At 38.8% G+C, this 14,412-nt stretch overlaps 1 protein-coding gene across 1 annotated transcript in view; it reads left to right on the top strand.

Moving 5' to 3' along the window:
- SAMD8 (sterile alpha motif domain containing 8) overlaps positions 1-7,539 on the top strand; it is a 63,533-nt gene extending 55,994 nt beyond the window's left edge. The window contains exons 5-6 of the mRNA XM_059662289.1: positions 2,717-2,867; positions 3,025-7,539. Coding sequence (XP_059518272.1) covers positions 2,717-2,867; positions 3,025-3,329 — 456 coding nt within the window. The 3' untranslated portion in view covers positions 3,330-7,539. The remainder of the gene's footprint in view (positions 1-2,716; positions 2,868-3,024) is intronic.
- Positions 7,540-14,412: the final 6,873 nt, after the last annotated feature.

Raw genomic sequence — 14,412 nt, 5'->3', positions numbered from 1 at the left:
ATATCTGTGTACATTTATGCTTTTTCACTATTTAATCATCTCCTTAAGACAAGTTTTTGAAAGTGGAATTATAAAATCAGAGAACACACACATTAAAAATTATGACGTATTGTTCAAATGTCTGCTAGAGAAAACAAGTTTTCACTATTACCAACAATGTATGCATGTCAGTTTTCCCACCACTGTGTGCCAGCACCATTTGTTGTTAATCTTTTGAGTCACTGCCATTCTGATTAATGAAAGATGTTATCTGAAACTTTTATAGTCTTGTTTTATATTTAAATCTTTAATCTATTGAACTTATTTCTGTACATGATATGAAGTAGGGGTAGAACAGTTTCCTCAAATAGTATGCTAATTGATTAAAAGAGGTTTAAAGAAAACTTATTATACTGAAAAAATAATTTCCTGTAGCTTAGTGTGCAAATTGTCCCCTCGACCGGAGTTCTTCCAGGAGTTCCACCAGGGGGTGCAGCAGATGGTTGGGGAGTACCCGACTGGCAGCCGGCAGCCGCTAGGGACCCTACCAGTGCACAAATTTTGTTCACTGGGCCTCTAGTACGCTATAAAAATAAATTAAACCCCATTCCTCTACAGTATGGACAGCCCTTATACTGTCTCTAATTACTGTTTTTCATGATCAGTTAATTATATATGGAGCTTTCTATTCAAATTGTGCCCTAAATGCTGTTAATTGCTTTGAATTATAAGATAACCTACTTATTGACCTATATTATTTGCAACAATCATTAAAAATAGAAAGTTAAGGTGATATTAGCTAGCAATCAAATCCCTTACAGTGAACTCTTTGGGGCATTTTCATTGTAATAAATTAATTGCTTAAACTCTCATTCTCAGAAGTAAGAGGTTTGGGCACAGAACCAAGAACATGCCTATTTTTAAATTAATCAATGGAATTCTTAAAGCAAATTTTTATACCTTGTCTCATCAGATCATCGTACTCATTCTATTGTGTGGTTACAACTTTATTTTTCTGATATTTGAGATTGGAAAGGATAGGGAGACTTGAGTAATTGAGCAATAACTTCTTTCTTTCCTTTTTTTTTTGGACAGGCATTACTTGTTTCCTGTCCATGGCTGAGATTTTTTCCTAGTTCTTCACTGCCTGATTTTTTACTTTCATGAGAGTAACGTCTCTAAACCTATTCTCATTAGAAGTCATGGAAGAACCAAATTGTGTACTTTAGTACCTTCTCTTTTATTTTCTCTATTAATAAATTCTTCTTCCTCTCCTGCCCTCAACTATGGCAGAGAAAGCTGGGTAGTATATAATCAGCAGATGAGCTTTGTAATGAAATTGTGATTTCTATTGAAGATGTTTTATTACCAAACAAGGGGATCAGACCACTCACTCTACACGCAGCAAAGCCAAACACTCAACACTAAGTTTTGCAGTGGAGAAATTGAAGCCATTTATTGCCATGGTGCCAAGCCAGGAGAATGGGAAGCTATTGCTTTAAGCCCAAACTCCCGATGGCTTTTGAGCAAGGGTTTTTAAAGGCAAACATTGAGGGTTGGGAGATAGGGTCTGAGGATGAAGCAGATCGGTTAGTTCTTGTGCAAGCTTTTGTGGTTTTCCTTAGTCTGATTAATTCAGTTCCTGACAGCTCATTTGGTGTCTTTGTCACTCTGATTGGTTGATCTGTCTGGTTAAGGAACCAAGATTCTGCAAAATATCTCATAATTGCATGTCAGTGGCATCTTTAAAGCAAAAAGCAGAAACTAAACATCTCATGACCTTTGTTATTGTTTAAGCTATCATTGTTTTGTGCTTAATTAGCAATATTTTTCTATTATCTAAAGCAAAGTGTACTTTTAAACTTTTTTTTCCTGGAACTTGCTTTACAGGCAGGTCTTCAGGCCATGACTAAAGTACTTTATAACCTTTGACTGTAAGTGATAACATATTTTCTTAATCTTTGACTAAAAGCTACGTGACAACCAGAGAGGGAATAGCTTTCCTAGAAACCTTTTACACTTTCATAATGTTTTTTTTACAGCATTTAGTCACATAGCCTCACCTAGCTGCAAGGGAGGCTGGAAAATACAATGTTTCTTTTGGTTGAATTCATTGCCACTTCAAATACATTTGAGATTTTGTAAACAGTGAAGAAGGGGAGAATGGATATTGATTGGTAGTCATTGTCTTTGTCACAGCCTATTTCTTATTGGCAAGGAGAGCCGAACAAATACTACTTAATTATTGGATTAAAAACTTAGAAATACTTTTGTATTTTGATCACCTTTTTTCTAACTAAGAAACTCCTAGTAGAGAAGTTTAAATTATATTGGTTTTATTTATTTAATTACCGAAATATTTCTGAGCACTGCCAAGCTTGACCACCCAGTCTTGATAACTGGAGTTCATTAGACTGGGAGTCTTCTGGTTGCTTTTGCTTAGATCTTATTTCTAAGTCGTTCAGCATTTGAATTTTTTTTTTTAATTTATTGATTTTAGAAAGAGGGAGGGAGAAAGAGAGACATCGATTTATTGTCCACTTATTTAGGCATTCATTGGCTGATTCTTGTATGTGCCCTGACTGGGGATCAAACCTGCAACCTTGGTGTATGAGGACCACGCTCTAACCAACTGAGTTACCTAGCCAGGCAGCATTTGAATTTCAATGGGAATGGATGTTCAGATCTCTTAACCTCCTTAAGCATTTAAAGCACTAATTCATAGCTTTCTTTATAGATATATGGCAGTGTGTGGGAGAAACTACGCCGGGCCTTTGCCATTTGGAGTGGCTTTGGTATGACCCTAACAGGTGTTCACACTTGTGGAGATTACATGTTCAGTGGCCACACAGTCGTCCTAACTATGCTGAACTTCTTTGTCACTGAATGTAAGTATCTGGTTATGCATATTAGATGACTAACTGCAGAGGAGGCAGTGGGAAGGGTGCCAAGTTCTATGAAGAATGGGAGACTAACCTAAGAAACATGTCTAAGAAGCATTGGAAGGAATGTGGTTTTAAAATGATCTTTCTGTCCTTTTCCCAGATACACCAAGAAGCTGGAATTTCTTGCACACTTTATCCTGGGTTCTCAACCTCTTTGGAATCTTCTTCATTTTGGCTGCCCATGAACATTATTCCATTGATGTGTTTATTGCCTTTTATATCACGACAAGACTCTTTTTGTACTACCATACTCTAGCTAATACCAGAGCATATCAGCAGAGTAGGAGAGCAAGAATTTGGTTTCCCATGTTTTCTTTTTTTGAATGTAATGTTAATGGTACAGTACCTAATGAATATTGTTGGCCGTTTTCAAAGCCAACAATAATGAAAAGACTAATTGGATGAAGACTACCTTTGTTATGGGTTCGTGATTAAATATACAGTAGTTCTTGAAAGTGAGTAACTTTGCTTTCTCCCCTAGGTTGTACCTGGATGCCTTGCTTTTTGGCTTTTATGTTGACAAAGTTCCCTGTTCTGAGCAAGGCTGTGATTATAGAAAGCATGAAGGAACATTAAGAGTCTTTCCCTATCTGTTTGAACAGAAAGCTTAAGTAGATGTTTTTTGCCTTTTCTCTTTAGGCAGAAGTAATGTGATTGAAGTCAGGGTGTTACCCTTACCTGTTGAGTATTTGCATTTTGAACTTGCTGGTTGAAAGATTTTTTTTTTTTTTAATTTCAAGTTCGATTCCAGTCAAGAAATAATATTTTTTGAAGTTTCTTATTATTTTCAAAGGAAAATCCCCTACCAATTGAACAATACTTGTTCTTTGAGTTAATCTCTGTGTCTTTTTAAAAATACAATTCTGGAAAGTAATCAGTTTTATTAACATAATTTTGCCTTTAAGAAAAGTATATTGAACATACCAGGATGCCTGAAACAAGAAGAGAAAGGGGCCATACATGTGGTGATAGAGTACAAATATAGTACAGGCATTTTTCACCAAAGATGCAACGAAAGATGCAGTTCCTGTTTTGTTCTGAGGGTTCAGTATGATCATAAACTCATGAGGAAAAATAACTGCATCCATAAAAATAGAATTGGCTGAATTTTAGTGATGCAGCTACCTGGAATAACTTTGTGCTATAGCTGTTAGTAAGATAGCAGTCCAGTTTTATGCTTTTTAATGATGTTATTTAATGAGCAAAACAGTGGGGTGTTTACCAGACATTAGATAAAGTTCTTATGTCCTTGAGTATGGAGATATGCATGCAAAAATATTTTTTCTCTTTCTGAAAAGAAATTTATAACAGGTTGTGAGCATAGTATAACTTTTTGGGCTTTGAAATGTCTCATTCTTGGCCACAGACATATTTGGATATGAAAGGTTTTATTGTTTTTTTATATTTTAAATACAATTGTGTACATACATTCTTTCTATTTAGTCTTAATTTGGCAATTAGGAAGAGATATAACTTAGTTGCTATTTACAACACTAGAAATTTAGTACCTTATATAATTTGACCTCAAATAACATCTGTCACTTCACTTTTTAAATGATTTTATAGAGTAGTTATGACAGTAGGATGGTTGTGGGATTGGAATTGATGAGTTTAGCCACTTAGAATATTAATTGTGTAGTTTTTACATTCCATTTTAAAACAAAGCGTTAGAAAAGGTGCTGGCATATTGAGGTCTAAAATTAGGCTACTAATCAGGAGCCTAGTTCTTATTGGTTGAAATATCTTATTTTTGCACTTTGAGTTATAATCCCACCTTGTATAAGCTACAGAGGATCCCAGCTGGATTGGGCAGGAAAGGAATATTATTCGAACAAGTTTTAGCCAGTGCTGCGTGATCCCAGTTTGAGTCTGCTCTGAACATAATTTTTTTATTCCCACTTGAGAAACAGCACAAGGCAATTTATTTTATTGTGCTTTCAAATATCATTCAAGAGAGTCTTATAATATCTTAAATTGTTGATTCTATTACATGCTAGGGACAAAAATGCCAATATTTCATCTAAGGAAATTGCATAATTATGAAGGTTGAAGGATGTGTCTTTTGCCAGTCAGGGGAATTTGACCCAGTCAAAAGATGTGATACTGTCATTTTTTCTTTAGCTTTGGAGGGACTGATATGGCTTTTGAAAAAATGTTTGGAAAAAAATTTGTGGCAACATTAAGTCAAGAATGTTAAGTAGCTACTTAATGGTAAGTTTCCTACCATCAGTCTTATTTCCTTCATATGGATTCTATTCTAGAACAAAATAGAAAGAATAAATTGCAACTGATTTGCAGAGCTATAGACATTGAGAGTGCCTAACAGCTGATGGCAGTAAGGATTGTAAAATAACTTTAGACCTTGTATTTATCAAATCTGTTTTGAGGAAAAAGTAAGCTAAACTTATAATTTATTTCTATAACTATTACAAGGCAGTGTTTACATAAATCAGTCATCTCCAAACCTCTTTCTTGGAAAACTTTGTGACAAAATTCTTTTCCGTGTTTTTTCCTCTTAATATGAAACCTATATTTTTGAAACTTTTTGTTTGTCCAAAAATTTCCAGATTTTTGTCCTTTTTTTTTTTCTTGGTAAAATCTAAACTAGTTGAGATGGTATTTACATTTACATGGTAGTTGTGAATGTGGCTAGGTAGAGAAGCTACATGCTTTAGATCTACATATTTTTTTTGACCTTTACTAGGTTCTTCAGTTTTAGACTAGTGAGAGGCTTACATCATTAAACACTTGAGACCTCAGTGTAGAAGGAACCAAGAAAGTTTTGGTTTGGGGTGCAAACTGGAGGTATATGCAAAGTCTTTGATGCATTTCCTATGTTCCTGGGACAGCATGATCTACCTTTCTTTTTTTTAAAGTCTATACTGGGCAGTGTTACTGAAAAGGGAATTGAAGTTCATAGGGAGTAGGATAATTTGAAGAAGGCAAGTTTACTGTTATCACCAAATAATTTGGGAGGAACCTTTGTTGCTATGCTGCAGAACTCTCAATATGCCTATCCTCTCCATAGTTCTCTGTGGCCAGAATGGCTAGGGTAAAAACAACTTTCATATGCTGGGTCGGTTATTAGTAGTATCCTTTTAAACCAGAAGGCACTGAGTTTAGCCTTAGAACCAGTCAGCTGATAAGTGTGAACTGTTCACAGGAAAGAAGCCATTGACTAAGAGCTCTGTTGGTAGTGTAACCAACACGGCAAGTGGCATTCTTCTCTACCTTGTACCTGCCTGGTTGTTGTTAGAATTCCAAAATCTTGTGATTTGTAAATGGAGAACAGAGGAGCCAAAAGCTTTTATAGCTGCTAGGAAACAGTCTGTTTTAGGAACATCTGTTTGGAAAGTGTTTATGTATTCAGAGTCATATTCGTAACACTAACCTGCTTTGACTGGATTCAGCAAAAGGCAATTTCATCATTAGTTGCATAGTAAACTTTATTTTAAGGATTCTAATTCCAACATGCCTGGGAAAATTAACTATATTCTTGTTTTAAACACTCTGATCTAATAAATTTAATTCTTTGATAGTCTTTTTGTAGACTTAAGTTATCCCTTACCAAAGGTAATTGTAGTGATAGTTCTTTAAGGTATGCAGACATTTGAGCCATGAAAGCTCTCTTTTAGAATAGCTCAATCGCTTTCTTAAACAGTGTTTGTTTCATTTAGATAGTTGCAAAGCCAACAAGGCATGCCAGTTTTAATGCCATCTGTACTTGGCAGTTAAGACAGTTTGCAATTGTAAAAAGGTTAGCCCAGATTTCCCGTGTACTTCTATAGAGGAGAATTGTTGGTAACAGCAAAGTCAGGCTGCTACAGGTGACCAATGAAAAAGGAAAGAGGTAAAGATTCCTTTTCCCCCTCTCTGTCTCTGAGTGGCTTTGAATGGCTGACATTTCTATGGAAATTGGTTTTGGTCCCCTTCTTGCCTACCCCTCACCCCCAGCAAATGCCACTAATTTCAAGTAGCTAAACCATGGCCGTTACTTTGCATCAAGTTCAATAAAAATATCTGTGAAATTTATAAGCCATAATTCAGCTACCAAAAAAGTTGATTGTTAGAGTATGTTTTTACCCTAAATTAACCAAAGGACTTTTTATTCAGTGTACTCCATGTTTAAGCATATGGAGAGAGAAGGAGGACTCTGTTAATTTCATTGTTATTTCAGGTCTGTTTCAATCTGAACTACTGAGTTGTCTGAACATAACCAAGCAATGTTATCAGTAATGTCATCTTAAAAATGCTTAATTTTAATAATTTTTTATTCAGAGAATCTATGGATTGTTAGGACAATTAAAGTATTTCTAATATGAAAAAAAAGGAAGTGGAAACTGGTACATAACGGGGGGCACAAAATTAGCTTGAATTAAAGTGAGCATGTTTTGTTTCAAGAATTCTACCTAAATGTCACCCTATCCACAGAAAAACTAGTATTACTTGAAGATGTGAAAATTCCTGTGGTAGCCATACCTTGAAGCACAGTATTGTATATAAGTAAATATCTTGATTCTAAATTAAATCCAGATTTAACTAATATATATTATTTTATATCTTTGTTCTATTAAAAAGTTTTAAAACACTAAAAATAAAACATTTGAAAGTTGAATTAGTCTCTTCTTTGTCTTTGCATTATTAATGCAGCTGGCCTATTTTCTTATACAGTGAGTTTTATTTTTGCAAATGATTGGGCCCTGCAACTTTAAATCCTAATGTATCTCGTCCCTGACATTTCTAATTCTTAGTTGTTCATTAGATAAGCTGTTTTCCCTTTCCCCTTTCTTTTCTGTGCACTAGGAAAGAAAAGTGATCGTCCCGAGGGTATTAGAAAAATTGTAGATTAAGTTGAGAGGGAGGGAAGGGAAGCAAATATCTACTTATTCCTGGACACATGAAAGTTTTTGTTTTTTATTTGATTTAGATGAGATTATATAGGAGGATACCATCATCCCCTCAGGTCAGCGTTAGAAAGACAAGGGGAAAGTTGTTAGGGATAGCCCTATAGCCCACAATCATGGAGTGGTTGGGACGCTAAGCATTGTACAGGTCCAGGACCATATGAGCTTAATCCATGATTGAACTTGTCTTCATGATTACTACTAACTGTAGCCTCTCTGGTCTTCTCTCAGGAACTCTAGAAAAGAATAGTCCAGAACAGACCTAGAGGCTGTTTGGTGGAATAGAAAATGCACTGGAGTCTTTTGCCGGTTTGGCTCAGTGGATAAAGCGTCAACTCTCAGACTGAAGGGTCCCGAGTTCGATTCCAGTCAAGGGCACGTGCCTTTGTGCATGCGGGAGGCAACCAATCAATGTGTCTCTCTCACATCGATGTTTCTCCCCCTCCCTTCCACTCTCTCTAAAAATCAATGGGAAAAATATCCTCGGGTGAGGATTAAAAACACAAAATGCACTGGATTTAGACTCTTGAGGACTTGGGTCTGAGTTACATCTCTGCCACTGAGTAAATTGGGCCATTTCTTCCAGCCCCACTTAACCTTATATGTGAAATGGTAGGTAGTGAGATGCCTACCTCAGAGGTATTAAGGGGCAAATTATAAAAGGACTGTAGCTTTAATGGCCTAGTACCTGGTGCATGTTGCTGAAATCGTAGTTAAATTTAGGTCAATAAAATAGTGCCCCCAGGGAATTAATAATCTAGCCAGGAAGATGACATAAAAAGGTAGCTAACAACATTCATTGATGGAATAGACCAGTAGTTCTTTTGTTTGTTTTTTATTAATTTCAGAGAGGAACGGGAGAGAGAGAGAGAGAGAGAGAGAGAGAGAGAGAGAGAGAGAGAGAGAGAGAAGAGAGAGAAGAGAGAGAGATCAATGATGACAGAGACTCATTGATTGGCTACCTCCTGCACGCCCCCTACTGGGGATAGAGCCTGCAGCCCCGGCATGTGCCCTTGAAAGGAATCAAACCTGGAACCCTTCAGTCCACAGGCTGACGCTGTGTCCACTGAGCCAAACCAGCTAGAGCTAGACCAGTAGTTTTTAAACTCCTTGGTTAAACATCTTTAAGGGTAGGGGAAGGGAGGTGGAGCTTGTACCATTTTCTTCTAGAGTTGGTGTTTTACATATTTGGCTTTCCTAATAAGCCTTCCCTTAGGGGGGGTGGGGGTGGGGAAGAGTGAGGGTAGGGGAAGGAAATGTTTGGAAACAACTGAGGCAGTAGACAAATTTATTGTCTTCACTGTACCTGGAGAGATTAAGGGAGGCTCACTGGGAACTGAGGGTCCAAGGAGAATTCACTAAACTCATGAAACTTAAGCTGAGCCCTTCCAGAAGGATAATTCATGAGGACACTGAAAAGCTTAGAGAGCTCTAATTTTCATGCAAAAATTTGGTTTATTTGTGTATGTATTAAGGAACTGTTGATGGAGTATGTGTTTGATTATATTATAAATAGAAGCATTGGGAATGCCTGTTGCCAGGATCTAAATTATAGAGACAAGTATAAGTAGTTCTATAAAACAGGAATTGGTAAAGGGCAGAAGCATAAGTCAGGGAGAGAAGATGGTGGAAAGTACACAAAAGATCACTGGAGATGAAGGGAAGGCTAGAGACCCCAAGATAGTAGGTCAAGGAACCAGGACTAGGAGTAGCTTATAGAGGCCTTTGCCCCCAGTCAAGGAAGATCAAGACAACATAAATGAGCTGCCACCTGCTACTAGGTGGTGTGATATGAATCTAGGACATATAGCATACCTTGTATCCGGCACTGTCTCTGTGGTTGTGCACCTAGCCCACCTGTTGGAGTGCTGGGCTGCCAGGCATGAAATGGGGTGGGAGCCGGCCCTGTTGGAGACTTGAGGAGGATGTTGGGGTAATATAATGCCTCAGAGGCCTCTGAGCGTGATATTTAAATGCAATGTGCTCTCAGCTCACAGAGCTCCTGTGAGAGCCAGAAATACAAACCAGCTTGGCCTGTTCATTTTCCAGCCTGAAGAGTCCTAGATCCCACTCTAAGGAGAATACCTATACCTCATGGCTTTTTGATACAGACTAATCAGCAGCCTTCATCAATAAGACGTCATAGTACATGAAATTTGATTCTATTTTTCCACAAAGACTGATTTTGGAGGCTTAGCTGCAGAGCATTTGGGCAGTGGTAATGCAATTTGATGGACTTCAACACAGTTGAAAATCTCACATGCAGAAATTTGATAAGCCTAAGTGTCCAGGCAGGATTCTGGATTTTCTTCTCTATTGATTCCACAGTGGTGCCTATGATTACTCCTTTAAAAAAATTGTTAATTTTTAAAAATATTTTTTTATTGATTTCAGAGAGGAAGAGAGAGATGGAAACATAATGAAGAGAGAGAATCATTCATTCATGGGCTGCCTCCTGTTACTTTGCATGTGTGCAAGTTTATCTGCAGAATAAATTGCTAAAGGTGGTTGTGGTTTCGATCCCTGGTCAAGGCACATACAAGAATCAACCAATGAATGCATAAAGGAGTGGGACAACAAATTGATGTTTTTCTCTCTCTCCATTACCCTCTCTCTCTCTCAAATCAATAAAATTTAAAATAAAAATTTTTGTCAGATTGACTTCAATAGAAGTTGTACCAATTTATTTTCCACTAACAATGTATGAGTTTTCCTGTTAATCCACACCACTGTCAAAATAATGTATTACTGAATTTTCTTATTTTGGCCAATCTTACAGGTTTTAAAATGGTATCCTAATTCCCTTTCTACATAAGTGAGTGGAATATTGACAACTTTATTGATATGCGAATGTTTCAGGAGGTTTAACTGAATAGCAGACTACTAGTATGTCATACATTTTGTTAAAAACACATCTGACTAAGATGCCAAACGGAAAAGGAAGATAACAGATCAAGAATGTTTCTTCCATTTTATTTGTGGTATAATCTTTAACTTGGCCATTCCTTGCCATTGGAGAGTAGTGGTTTTGGGTTTTTTTCTAATTGTCTTCCCTGGCATTTGAAGGAAGCTAAGTCCTGTCGAGTCTACTAGTAAGGGAGAGTCTGGAGGACTCAGCTGCTCTCCCTGTTTAAAGTTCTATGAAAGGTCTGCCCACCAGCACGCTTGGCTCTGCCATCACCTCTGAAACAGTCCAAGGATCTGATTTACCTGTCACAGATATAGGGCTCCATTGTAGATGTGTAGGACTTGAGGTTGAAAGGTGTTTTGAAAGAATGTTTAGCAAACATTTATTGAGCACCTACTATATGCCAGGCCACTATTGGTGCATCAGTGGTAAGCAAAACCAAGTCCCTGCCCTGAGAGCTTACTTTCTAGACAATAAACATATGAGAAAGGAAAAGCATTCCTGACAGGCGTCGAATAGTTGGCCTCATTACAGTGGTGTCCCCTACTGACATAAACAGTGTTTTAGAATGTCAACATCAGCTGAAGAAGACTACATGACCGTGAGGGACCATCTTCATGTGCATCAGCCTAATCAGATACTGCAAGACAAAAATAAGCATACACCCCTCTCTACCAATTAATACATGGAACTAAGACACTGAATTGCCACAACTTTCTGAAAATACCCAATCAGAATAGCACCCACTTCTTTGTTTTCTTGAACCCTCTGTAAAAATCACCTAACACAAGCCCAAGACCTGTACAAGCCCATGCTAATACTCTCTTACTGAGATTCCCCACTCTTCTCCTTGGTGTTTAGTTTTTCTTGCTGCAAAAAGTTTAATTTAAAAAACTTACTGTGTGCTCCTTGGGGTTTCTTTTAAAAATATTTTTTAAAATTGATTTTTAGAGAGAGGAAGGGAGAGAGAAAGAGAAACATCAATGTAAGAGCAGGACATCCATCTGTTGCCTCCTGCACACCCCCTGCCAGGGACGGAGCCAACAACCTGGGCATGTGCCCTGACTGGAATAGCACCACCACCCTTTGGTGCACAGGATGATGTCCGACCAGCTGAGCCACAATAACCATGTCTTCTGGTGATCCTTGGCTGGTGGGAATTGACTCTTTAGGTAGCCATAAATAGTGTTCTCTCTCTCTCCCTCTCTCTCTCACACACACACACACACACACACACACACACACACAAGGATAGAGTGACAGGGAGCACTTGCTACCTGACAGGACTAAAAGGCCTTCTGCAGAAGTGACATTTGCACAGGGGCCTGAATGAAATGAGGGAGAAACCATGTGGATATCTAGGGATGGAGGGAACAGCAAGTGCTCGGGCCTTTGGGACCGGTTTGGCAAGTTCCACAGACAAGAAGCCACTTTGGCTTAAGTGAGCAAGGGAAAGTGATTGGACAGTGAAAGAGAGGTAGCCAAGCCTCCAATCATGCAGGCCTCACAGGTCCTGATAAGGACTAGATTTTGCTTTAATTGTTATAGGAAACCACTGAGAGATTTTGGTTTTGTGACTCTCCATTGCAGCTAGACTCTAGCTGCACACACACATACTAGCTGCTAGACTAGAGTAACAACATGGTTAGGCTAAGGCGCAGAAGCCTTATCCACTCCCTTCCTGTGTGGGGCCCCTGGCCTGGCCTTAGAGACTGTTATCCCTCAACGCTTCATCAAGCTCTTCTGGGCTCTTTCTTTAGGAGCTTGGAAGAATGAAGGATGAACAAGGAAATGACAGCTGCCTCGGAGCCAAAGAGAAAGCACCATGATCTCAGAAATGCTGTGGTGGAGGGAGGCAGCTGTGGATGTAATAGGAAACAGGGTTTTTTCTCAACTTCAATTGACTTGAAAAAGAAATCCACAGGCTGGCAATCCAGTTAGAGTTTGTGGGGGGAGGGAGGGCGGGTTTGTGTGTGTTTTATTTTGTTGAAGTTGGCCTTTGTAGACGGGCACCAGCAGAGGGTGCTATAAGCCTCCAGCAGCCTGCACGCCTTGGTCACTTGGGCACTACACCAGTTGCCCTTTGGAAAAAAGCATAGTGTGCACATCAGAATCACCTGGACTGTTCCAGCATAGCTCCAAACCCTACCTCCTGAGTTTGAGTCTGTGGGTAGAAGGAATTTTCATTTATAACAGGTTCCCGGGCGATGCTGATACTCCCATCAGATTCCTTCTCTATCCGGAGGTGATCAGAACCACCTGAAGAACCTTTCAACGTGTCTGAGGCACCTTCTCTTAAGGGCATTTCAGAATGGGGTGGAGTGAGAATGCAGGCGTTCGTTCGAAAGCTTCCTGGCTCCCTCCTGGCTTCTGTAGAGGGTTGGGGAAGTACTCTGTAAATTAAGCTTTACACAAATAATTACCTGAGTATCCTGCTTAGCTTTTTTATACACTCCCCGCCCCATTTCATCTTTTAATTTTGGTTTCCAATTGCACATAGCTAGTATACAGAAATACAGTTGGACTCTGAGCTTTTATCCTGTGACATTGCCAAACTCATGTATTAGTTCTAGAAGTTCTTTTGTAGATTCCTTGGGATTTTTTACATAGTTGTAGACAACCCCAGGATTTTTTACATTGCTGTAGATAATCTCATCATCTGTGAATAGGGACAGCTTTTCCCTTCCCCCACTCCATCTTGAACTCTTGCTTCTGTGGTGGCCAGAACTAGATCTATCAAGAAATTCAGGAGCAGATAATGCACCAATTCACAAAGCAGTTGGCAATATTCTGAATCCTAAGTGACCACTGGCCCTAAGATGAGAGAGACCTAGCTACCCTGATGAAATAGTTTGTTCTCATTGATCAAGGTATCCCAGCTGAGCCCAGTCCCCAGCTGCCCCACCAGCTGTGTGAACAAGCACAAGGAAGACCAGGAAAAGAACTGGCCGGTCCATGTGCAGAATCATATACATAAATTGTTTTCAGCCACTACGTTTTGGTGTGGTTTGTTAGGTGGCAATAGGTAACTGATATACCTAACATTTTTATTTCTAAAACCCCTTCCCATTGGTCTATATATCGTGAAAGGCCTGGATGTACTTCTTTAAGAGTGAGAGAGTGGTTTTCCAGCCTTTTTGGCTAATATCCAGCTCCATACTGTCCTGAGTCTGTTTCCCTGAGTCTGGTCTTGGCTCTGAGGTTATTGCATTTTACATGCAGTCTCGCTGGTGAGTCACTGGTGCATTCTCACTTGGCTTTGCCTAAAACTAAATGGACCAACACATAGGCTTTCAAAAATGTTCAATTTAGAAATCACAACCTGCCCTGTTTGGCGTGGCTCAGTTGGGTGTCATCCTGGCACCGAAAGGCTGCAGGTTTGATTCCAGGTAGGGGGCAAGCAGGAGGCAGGCAATTGATGTTTCACTCTCACATTGATGTTTCTCCCCCTCTCCCTTCCTCTCTCAAAATCAATTTTAAAAATAAAAATAAATAAAAATCACAGCCCTGGCCCGGTGACTCAGTTGGTTAGAGCACTGTCCCAATACAACAAGGCTGTGGGTTCGATCCCTGTTCAGTGAATGCATACATAAGTGGAACAACAAATTGATGTTTCTCTCTCCCTTTCTCTCTCTCTCAAATCAGTTTTAAAGAATGAGTAATCTTTATTTTTTTT

The sequence above is a fragment of the Myotis daubentonii genome, chromosome 13 (assembly GCF_963259705.1).
Source record: "Myotis daubentonii chromosome 13, mMyoDau2.1, whole genome shotgun sequence".
Taxonomy (NCBI): Eukaryota; Metazoa; Chordata; class Mammalia; order Chiroptera; family Vespertilionidae; genus Myotis; species Myotis daubentonii.
Note: the sequence above shows the minus strand (reverse complement) of the source record. Positions and strands in the feature narration are given on the sequence as shown.